We start from the raw sequence: 11,177 nt of genomic DNA, 5'->3' as shown, positions 1-11,177 counted from the left end.
AGTGTAACATTTCTCAGATGTTTGCTCGGTTATCACCATGTTAACTTTTGACATGTAAAGTTGTCATACACGGTTATTTTTAAATCATCCCAGGTTCCTAAATTAAATATTTTTAATGCATCATCCTTATCAGACAAGAGGCAGTATTTACAATGGGCAGGATCCAAATCAAAATGAAGCACCTTTAAGGCTACAATCCTATGCACACTTATTCAGTGGGACTTGCTTCAGTGGAAATGCATATTATGGAGTGGCGAAGGTATCAGCTGGTGGGGGGACTGTGAGGTGGGGGCCTCCCAAGCACTCACATGCTCAACCTATGGGGAGTTTGGATCCAGACTTTTGGGAGTGGGCCTATTGTTTAATTCACCTGTTTCTGCACTTGGATGGAATCCCTTGTGGACTGCATGCTACGGTCAGGCATAATGTCTGTTGTTGTTGTTGTTTTAAAATGTGAAAATTGTAGCCAAGTATAGCCCATAAATATTTTAAAAGCAGCAAAGTGTGTTGGTTTAAAAAAAGAGGAGGGAGATGCATTTGTGACAATGTCTTTTACAGTGCCAAACATATGAACAGTATTGTTTTGAAGGAAGTTAAGACTTTTTTTACTGTATTATTGGACAAATATTGTTTTTAAATGTTAGATTTTGAATAATTTTGTATTGTAAACTTGTTTTGTGACATGGTGCTTTTTCATACTGGAATTACTGATTGCACCTGACTATAATTATTCTGTTTTCTTATATGAATACATAACCTCAAACAAATCTTTATGAAAACCAGTGTATGGCTGAGACCTGAAGTTTGCAAATATAAAGTCCTCCCTAAAGCCCCTAAATGTTACTGCCTCTAATAAATATTTTGCTGCAGCCAGGCTTTCTGGAAAGTTCCACTGCATTTCTCTGGGGGAGGGAGGAGACAGGCAAAGAATATAGTAGTAATAATAATAATAATAATAATAATAATAATAATAATAATAATTGTACCCCATCCATCTGACTGGGTTGCCCCAATCACTCTGGGCGGCTTCCAACAAATGTAAAAGCATAATAAAACATCAAAAGCTTTCCTATACAGAACTGCCTTCAGATGTCATCTAAAAGTCGAAGTTATTTATCTTCTTGACATCTGATGGGAGGGCATTCCACAGGGCGGGCGCCACTACTGAGAAGGCCTTCTGCCTGGTTCCCTGTAGCTTTGCTTCTCGCAGTGAGGGAACCGCCAGAAGGCCCTCAGTGCTGGACCTCAGTGTCCGGGCAGAATGATGGGGTGGAGACGCTCCTTCAGGCATACTGGACTGAGACCATTTAGGGCTTTAAAGGTCAGCACCAACATTTATTGATTTAGTATTCATTAACATTTTTATCCCACTCTTCCTCCAAAGAACTCAGGGCAACGGACATGGTTCTTACCTCTACCTCTTAAAAATAGAATAAAATCCTTTCAACAACCCTGTGACGTACGTTAGGGAGAGAGAGAGGAGGGCTGGATCAATATCACCCACATGAGCAGGTTCAAATCCGGGTCATCTGTAGAAATTTCAGTACCGTGCCAATATGTAATTGCTCCGTAAGAGGAAAAGGAGAAATGGGAGTTGGAATATGAGAACTCACTCACATGCCTCCTCCTTGCTTTTGCTGCCTCTTCTTCAAGCACAAGAAGAGCGAAAAGACAAGGAGAAGGTACAACCACCTCTCTTTCCAGGTAGTGGTGCAAGCATTAACTACAGTGGTACCTCGGGTTAAGTACTTAATTCGTTCCGGAGGTCCGTTCTTAACCTGAAACTGTTCTTAACCTGAAGCACCACTTTAGCTAATGGGGCCTCCCACTGCTGCCGTGCCGCTGGAGCACGATTTCTGTTCTCATCCTGAAGCAAAGTTCTTAACCTGAGGTACTATTTCTGGGTTAGCGGAATCTGTAACCTGAAACGTATGTAACCTGAAGCGCATGTAACCCGAGGTACCACTGTAATGTGAAGCACTTGCTTGATACATAGTCATGAATGGACATTTTCTCTCGCCTCCAATCTTCCACTCCAGCACCTATACTCAGGGGTGTGTGGGTGTATTCTGTGCACATGCACACACACACACACACACACACGCGTAATCTTAACTTTTGTGTTTCAGGACCAAACATGTCCAAGGCTGGCCCAACACGCCCCCCAACTGTGCACTGGTGGATTAGCTTTCATTTACTTAATAAAAGACCATGTGGCAAATTCAGTAAGTTCCCCATCACAAAAGTGCAAGCCCATTCAAGCAAATATGAGTCAATATTCAAAATGCTTGAGTGTGGAGCCGAATAATCTATCAAACAACAGTAAGAAAAGAAAGATAAGAAAAGGTGGTTATATCTTACGAATATTTATTTCTTTCCCTCTTAAAAATGTACAAAAAATAAAATAAACCTGTATGTTTATAGATTTCCCTCTCCCATTTACAAAAAAAACTATTAAGTTACACAAACTAGTTTTCTTAGAATAAAATAGCACACAGTGTTTATACATGGAGCTTTCTAGCTTTCCAGCTAATGGGAACTATGCACAGATTTATTTATTTTTTGGCACAAACAAATCCTCCTGTTTGCATCATGTCACCCTAATCTGGGAGAAACATTGAGGGGAGGCAGGGAAGGGGAAGGGTTACAAGAAAAACAAACATTTTACAGGGCTGCACACTTTAAAAAACTTTAAACAAGTCTATTCATTTCCAGTTCTGCATGATGCTCCTGATTGAATCCATAACAACAGCTTTTCAGTTTCCTCTCTAATAATAATAAAAACTCAAGCAGCTATGTTAATTTTGCAACTTTCCAACTGGTCTACAGAGATCAGAACAACAGGACCAAGTGCTGGGGGAAATGGCTTAATTCATAAATCACATGGTTCTGTGTACATATCTAAGTCATTTATGTTTAGGAACAGACGTTTGTTAGCAACAATGAAAGATAGTAAAAGCTCCCTCTTCTTTTATGCCCATCAAAAGTAAAATATGATTTTTAAAAAATTGGTAGGCTAGGTAGACTCTATGTGATTTATTTAAAATGTGTGTATAGGAAGAGGACTGAATCAGGCCTTATTACCCTAGTAATTGTTATAGCTATGCCAATATTAGTAATGTATCAGTGGATGGACAAACAGAACATCTACATATAATTGCCGCCTGTGATAGTCAGAATGTTACCACTCTGCAATTCTTATACAAACGCAGATTATATAGGGCTAGGAGTTTTCTTTCCTCTCTAAAAACAAACAAACACCTAAGTTTCTAGCCCTTATTGACTAGAAAGGCACAGAGGGCTAAACTCATTAAATACAACAATATTTCTCTGCACCTTCTCTGGATAGATAAAGGGGGCGCCAGCCAGTTTTAAAAAATAGGCAGAGTCTTCACAGTGTAGAGCTTTATTTCAGAAGACAGCAGTAAGGGTGATTTTTGTTATGTGGCCTTCAAACTTTTCACCTTTCTGAAATGTCTGGCATGCCAAGGTACTCATGAAGATTTATCCCTTAACACCAGTAAATGGTTCTGAGGCCGGTGATCTGAGAGCAAACCCTTGTGCATATCTGATCTTCCTCTAAGGTCACCCATTGTTTGAGGTCATTAATGGAAGGAAAGCTACCCAATTGGCCCTTGGGGACTGCTTGAAGATACCCAAGCTTCTAAGGGATCCCATTGGCTCCCCAAAACAAAGTCTGAATGCCCACTTTTAGATTGCTTTGGAATGATCATTATGCTTAAGTGCTAAACCACAGAACAGAAGGGGTAAGTTATCATTTCTTTCTGGGTTGCATGGCAACACCATGGTTACATAGAACACTGGAAGCTGTGCCTTTGCCAGCCACCAAGAAATGTTCAACAGGTGCAATTTTACCTATCACTTCATGATGGGCATAAAGAAGAAGAAGAAGAAGAATGCAATTCTTGATTTTCACCCTGCTATGCAGTTTGGCAGTGAATTATCAGTTTGCTGTAAAAATGGCTCCGTAAGCTCAATTGATTCTGAAGCAATGCTAAATCAGCATGTTATTCACTTCAGATATATCAGTCAGCATAGCTTTACATGACTACAAGGGACATACATGCTTATGCAAGTATACACAAATGAAGAGGGTGTTTATTCTCTCATGCATTTTGCATACAGTGCAGATTTAAGACAACTGTTCTGGCTCCTCTCCCCCTTTAAGAATCAATATTGGTGGAACTCAGAAATGCAAGATTGTGACCAAAATAAATTGACCTTAAAACCATTGAACAAAACAGTTTTTTAAAAATGCATGCATCTCATAATGCAGCGCTTGGCATTTTTCCTGTAACATTTGAAACATTAGAAAAGGACTAAGCTGCAAAAAGAGTATCGGCAGAAGCAAACACTCCTGAAATTTAGGTCAAGTTAATTTACATACCAGAAACCTTTTAAGAAACATTCATCTCCATAGCACCATTTTGCTTGAGCAAGGAACCTCACTCTTTGAAGCTCTGGTTGTCCCAATCAAAGGAGTGCTTGAACTACATTTGCTTTCCAAAGTTATTAAACAAATTACAGGGTTTCATCTCTGATTCCTATTTCATAATCTCAGGGTTGCCTTAAAAAAGCCTTAAACAGAGTCCGGCTGCTCAGTATCTACAGTTCCTCAATCTCAGGCCCCCAGGTGTTGTTGGATTGCAAGTGCTATTATTCCTAGCTGGCTTAGGGATGATGAGAGTTGTAGTCCTGGGTTGAAGAAGGCTGACCAACACTGGCTGGCAGCAAGTCTCCAGGGTTTCAGCCAGAAGCACTGCTGAAAACAGTGGCAATCAACTCTTTGACCTTATGCAAGCAAACCACGTTTTGCTACCAATCTCTGGCCATTCCCAGCAGCCCCATTGATGGAAGTGCAATGAAAAAAATGTCTACTACATACTGATTAAGACAGGCTGAGTAATATGATCATACAAAAACAAAGTCTATAGAGTCAGGACTTGATATGTACATTCAGACCAAAGTCAAGGGACGCGTATGTACATTTTTACATTTACAGCGAGACCCATCAGGGGGCACAAGGACGTTCATCAAAATTTCATCCAAGAAATTTGTTCCATTCCTGCCACAACTCCTGGGAAGTTGAATGGGCAAGGGAATGGCAACCAGGGATGAGGTGGGTTGGGGGAGTGTCTGAAGGGCAGGGAAAGGAGACAGCAAAGATTAAAGGAGCTGAACAAGGGGCAGGGAAGCTGAGGTGAGTCACCAGGGCATGGGAGCGTAGGCTGCATCCTTTTTCAACTGCAACAAAACTGCCCTGCCTCTCTGGCTTCCTGGGACTGTAGGGATGGAGTTCCTTAGATCAGCTCTTCTGAGGATGGGAGGGATAGAAAGATGCCTCTTCACCCATCCCCATCATGACCAGAGGTGTCCAGATTCCCTTTCTTGGCACCATTCATGCTGTGCACATGCATGCGGATTGCATCCCCAAATCTGTACCTGAAATTTGTACACTGTGCGAATGGGGATCTTGGCTATTCATTGATTTCATTTTAAAAAGAAAAGATAAACCAGCAAGCACCTGCTCAGCTGGTCTCGAACAGTGTTTGCTGAACCAAATCCACCCACCTATTAAGGGGGGGGGGACACGATAGCTGTCTTCAAATACCTGAAGGGCTGTGATGAAGAAGAGGGAGCAGAGTTGAACCCTGTTGCTGCTCCGGACGGCAGGATTAGGAGCAACAGGTGGGAATTGCAGGGAACTGGATTTCAGCTGAACATTCGAAGAAGCTTCCTAATAGGACAAGCTGCAGAACAGGCTGCCTCAGGAAGTGGTGGGTTCTCCTTTGCTGGAGGATAGAAGCAAAGATGTCCATCTGTTGCAGGTGTCGTAGTTGCACCTTGCAAGCTGCATGCAGATCCTGCATTGAGCAACAGGCCGGACTTGATGACCTCCAGCTCTACGGTTTCATGTTTTTATGACTTGCTATAAATAATAATAATAATAAAGACCTTCTGGCTCAGTTTAGGCTTGGCTCCAGTTTGCCAGAGGCTCCCAAGGAAGAGGTGAGCTGAATGGAGATATATCTTCTGAAAGCCCAAAGTCAGAATTGGAAGCAGGCATGGAGGGAGGAGAGTGTTGGTGGTATTGGCACTGCCTCAGTTCTTGCTGCATGCAGAAAATGGAGGGTCTCATCCAACAAGGATGCAGAAGACCAAAGGATGAAATCCAAGGGTGCAAAGAAAGCATAAATATTTCAGAAGCCGGAAGACAAATAATTTGGAAACTGGAAGACAGTGTGGTATCCTTGAACAGAAATGGGCACGGGAGGGTGAACGAGATCCACAAGCTGGTGGTGCAAATGTCGGGTGTGCCACTGGAAGGAGAATTTTAACGTTCTAATACGGATGCTGTAGAAGCCACTCAAGAAAAGGTATGTATGGAAACGTCACTGAATAGCTAATGGCAGAATCTCTCTCCTCAGCGAGAGTTGCCTGACAGCTTCTAATCTCAGGATTAGAAACAAGAGTGGCAGTAAACACATCCACACAGGTAGGAAAAATATATTATTACATATTATAAACATTATATACAAAGGTTAAAAACGGATGGTGCTTTACTTACAAATGACACGCCATCCAAGTCCCTTACTCACAGTCCTCAATTGCCCTGGGCTGGGAAGGATATGGCTAACCTACACCCACACATTTGTTTGCCGGTAGTTTTGTACCAGTGAACATGATCGGCCACTTTCCTTGCCATGGATTAGAAGATCAAATCTTCAAGCAATTTATTCCTGAAAGTTTCAATTTTAACTATTAAGTCCCAGGAGAACTAATGCAATTCCACAATTTCATTTTCTTCCACATTAACTCTTTTTTTAAAAGTCACTGTTTCTCCTCTGCGGTGGGCGAGAGGCGATGTCCACAGTCTGCTATGTACAGATTGCAGCGTGAGGAGCAATAAATAAGGAACTTTGTAGAGGTATGTTAGTTCATCTTGAACGGACTGGTCAATGACAACTGGGCTTGTTTCCTCGCTTCCAGTGGAGTTTTGTAACAGCCTCTCTTCTTGGCAGTCGTGAGTCATCAGGGCTTGAGAAGAATGGTCCCCTTCCTTAAGATGAGGGTGAAATGCTGTGACTTCACTAGGCTGCGTTCTGATCTGGGCTAGATTTCCGTCAACGTGACCTTGTAGCCTTCCCCCAGGCTCTCCATGTTGAGGATGAACGTGTCTTCATTGGAATAATGTTCAATGATGTTATCATCCATATTTACCAAAATCCTGGAATCAGAAAGGAATGTCAGTAAAATCCCCCTAGTTTCACATATCAGGATAGATTCACATGGCGAATCTGCCATGGGGTAAGGGATGTGTCTGTCTGTGTGTTTGTCATTTGTGTGAATGCTTTGACACAAGCCATAGCACAGCTCATTGTCTCCTGGAGGTTCCAGCGAACTTTTAAGTGTCAGTGAACAAAGTAGTACTTCTTTTTGAGTAAATATGCATAGGATTCTAAAGTTAGACATAAAATCACAGTTGGAAGGGGCCATGAAAGTCATCTAGCCCCAACCCTTGCAATGTAGGAATCTTTCACCCAACATGGGGCTTGAACCCACAACCCTGGGATTAAGAGCCTTATGCTCTACCAACTGATCTATCCAGCCTCATTGCAAAATCTCCAGATAAATCCAAACCAATGTAACCCCACTGAAACATCACAATTCAACCAAATGTTGAACTGGAAAGTTGCTTGGGCTATATGGATCATATTATTATTATTATTATTATTACAGATATTTGCTTGCTGCTCAGGGAGCCTTTTTGGCTGAAAGCAGGTTACAGAGGAGGCACGCGAAGAAGGGCCTCAATGATGACCGCAGGCTCTGGGTTGGTTCATATGGGGAGAGGCGATCCTTGAGGTATTGTGATCCGGAGCTATTCAAGGCTTTATAGGTCAAAACCAGGACTTTGACCGGCTAATTAAACCTTTCCTGGGTGTGCAGTCGGGGGAACAAGATAGCAAAGGTGGCGGGGTATTAGGTGCTGGGCAGCCAATTAACGCCACAGCATAGACAAATTCATTGATGTGATAGCATTGTAGTCCTATTATCTTTTCTTCCTACTCATCTCCCTTGTTTGGGGAATACTGAAACTCCAGATTACAGAGGCTTCATTTTCCCTCCTGTTGCCGCCGTTCAATCTCAGAGGTAATTAAAATACTAATTATCCTCTATTTAATTTGAAACACAACTGAATTATATTGTACTTATCACAGACGACCTCTTCTCATGTTGCAGTAGTGTTGAGAGAGCTGCTGCAGAATTGTTGTCTGTTCCCAAGCTGTTTGGGTAGTGTGAGAAGTCCAAAAGTCAGTGTGAAATGTCCCGGGGTCAATGCTTCTCCCTGCCCTTCCCCCCACAGGGGTGGGGGAGAAGGAGCCACAAGGCAGGCTAGTCCCACCTGAGCCCAGGGCACATCACATGACTTGAGGAGTCTGGGACGGGTCTGTGAGTTGCTCACCTAGGACAGAATCTAGGGCAGCTGAGGTCTCAAGACACTGTAAAAAAAAAAAAAGGTGACTCGGAGCCGAGGTGAGATTTAGTTTCCCTTACTTACCCCTTTTTGCTCTTCTTGTACAGCTTTGTAATCTTTTCAGCTGGAAGACCGTATTTCTCAGAAATCTGAATTTAAAATTTAAAAAGAAGAATGAGCAATTATTAAAAGCAGAAACCGTTACCACCAGCTTCAGTTAAAGAGTGTGGAGAGTGAGTGTGTGTCTTAAAAGCACCCAACTTCTCAGCACTTCTAAGAATCAGGCTTAATGACCTGAAGAAATGTAGAGCTTCCTGCCATTTTGAAAAACTTTTGCACCTAGAGTGTAAAAATGCATTATAATAGGAGAAGTGCACATTACTCAAAACTGTGTCAGGAAAAATTCACAGTACAATGCTGAAGAATGTTCATGACGATTAAAACAACAACCATGTGCAGTTCGATGCCTATATGCGGAGAACTGAATTTAAGATTGGAAAAATGAGAAGCCGAGACAACCAAAATTGACAGATCTTTCCATCGCTACTCATAGCACATCCAAAAACAGTCTTGCACAACCCCCACTAAATTTTGTACAAAAGTCATTTCCAAAAGCACTTCTCTTTTTGGAGATGCAAACACCTCATTAGTGTTCACATCACACCTTTCCTTGTGACTCAGCCTCAGGGGAAAGAAAGAGATCTAGGCCCATCCAAAGACACTCACAAGGCACTTGGCAACCAGCTGACTAGTAAGTAAGTCATCTTAATTTACAAGGTCTTGAATGGGGCGGGGGATCCAAACCGCAGAAGTCTTTACAAAACAAAGCAGGAGGCTTTGGGTATGAAAAGGACTGGCTGAATAACTAGTATTTCAATCAGCTCTGAATGGAGAACATCCAATAGGTTTTATTGATATTTTCGAAGAAGTAGCGCTGCTGGGAAATTAGTTGAAAATAAGGACTCAGAGTTACCACCTGGTCACCAGATGGCAATTTCCAGTTACCAATTGCAACAAGGCAATATGTTAAAAGCAATACTAAAAATACTCAGTTTAAGTCACTGGGTGGTTCTTCCCTGTTTAGGGAAGTTTTTAAGGTTTGATGTTTTATTGTGTTTTTAATATCCTGTTGGAAGCCACCCAGAGTGGCTGGGAAGGCCCAGCCAGGTGAGCGTGGTATAAGTAATAAATTATTATTATTATTATTATTATTATTATTATTATTATTATTATTATTATTATTATAATTATTAATTATTATTATTATTATTACCTTCTAGCGATGCAATCTTATATATGTCTGCTCAGAAGTATGTCAGATAAGTATGTGTAGGACTACAGTCTAAGTGGTGTAGAAATCTCTTGATCCTCCCAATACTCCCTTGAGTATGTGCCAACATCTTTTTATACATCTCTAGAACATTTCAGTTTGCTTGGACTAGTCTCTTTTACTTCACAGTCAGGGCTTTTAAAAGAAATCTTTTAAAGAAAGAAATCTGGAATGGGGCAGCGGAGAATCGGAATACATAAACAAATCTGATCACACTTTTCCAGGTCATGGATCAGGGTTAGAGGAAGTTCTGTCCCAACGAAAGTTGCCTCTGCTGATCCTTACTTGTCAAAAATGCTTTATTCCTCAAAAACAATGTGTTATGTACAACAGCCATGCTCTTGGTCTTCCTAAGATGTTTGACGAAGCAGGATATTGTCACTGAGAGCTCACGTTAAACAGTTGCTCTCTAAGGTGCCGTAGTACTTTCTTGTCACCAGAAGAAGCATAATTGCAAAGATAAACTGCCTGGTCTTCTGGGAAATAATAGCAAATGGGAGAAGAATGAAGCAAATTCCAAATATGAGAAAATAAACAAGGGGGAAATGTGCAACTTGTAAACAATGGAACTTCCTTTTAATATGTTATGCTCTTGCTGGGATGAAAGCTTTTGAAAACAACGTTGCTAAAATGAGGCACACGGCACTGCCAGACACAAGTGTGTGTGCTTCTATGTGAACTGAAACATGTTTTGAACGCATTACATTTTCAAGGTATTTTTCATATCTTGCCAAGGGCAAAATCATGCCTGGGTTAATACGCAATGAAGAGTGAGGGAAGTCAGGGTGGCTCCAGTGCAAATGTTTGCAGTAGCAGAGCATGGGAGTGTAAGTGAGAAACCGTGGCTCTTTCCATAAGGGTTCCATCTCTCCTGTGAGAGATTTCTGTTTTCTAAACTCCACCATGTCCCTTTGTGGCAGGCAAGCACATATACAGGTACCCTGATCTAGCAGGAAGAATCCATGCACTCACTGCCCTTCTGGGGAAGGCTGCTTGCCCATGTAAAATAGTGATGTGCAAACAAGGTGTGCAGAAATCTTCTAATCTATACCAGGGGTCCTTGAAAGGGCAGGGCTGGCTACACTTTTGCCTGTGGAGATCTCTCTCCACCCTGCAGTCAGCATATTGTTGGCCAAGGGTGAGGGCCTCCTTATAGCACTCCTCATATCTACAAATTTTGAGATGCACCCTTTTTGACTGGAGTCCCCCACAACAGCTCACAACATTCATAAAAGGCAACACTTCCCACAAAACCATACGCTTTGAAATTTGAAACTATCAAAAGGAAATATATTTGAGGTGGAGGAGGAAACAGGAAAGCAGAACTTTAAAATCTTGATGCTCTCT

General features: G+C 41.8%; 1 protein-coding gene across 3 annotated transcripts in view; it reads right to left on the bottom strand.

Annotated features, from left to right (window-relative positions):
• Positions 1 to 2,350: 2,350 nt before the first annotated feature.
• The window catches only part of GRHL2 (grainyhead like transcription factor 2), an 84,544-nt gene continuing 75,717 nt past the window's right edge, over positions 2,351 to 11,177 (bottom strand). For all 3 annotated transcript variants that reach the window (XM_082235669.1, XM_082235668.1, XM_082235667.1), the window contains exons 15-16: positions 8,585 to 8,649; positions 2,351 to 7,249 (exon numbers count right to left, since the gene is read on the bottom strand). In XM_082235669.1, the coding sequence (XP_082091795.1) occupies positions 7,135 to 7,249; positions 8,585 to 8,649 (180 nt within the window). In that variant the 3' untranslated portion in view covers positions 2,351 to 7,134. The remainder of the gene's footprint in view (positions 7,250 to 8,584; positions 8,650 to 11,177) is intronic.

Source organism: Podarcis vaucheri (assembly GCF_965113315.1).
Source record: "Podarcis vaucheri genome assembly, chromosome: 8".
NCBI lineage: Eukaryota > Metazoa > Chordata > Lepidosauria > Squamata > Lacertidae > Podarcis > Podarcis vaucheri.
This window is presented reverse-complemented; position numbering and strand designations above follow the sequence as displayed.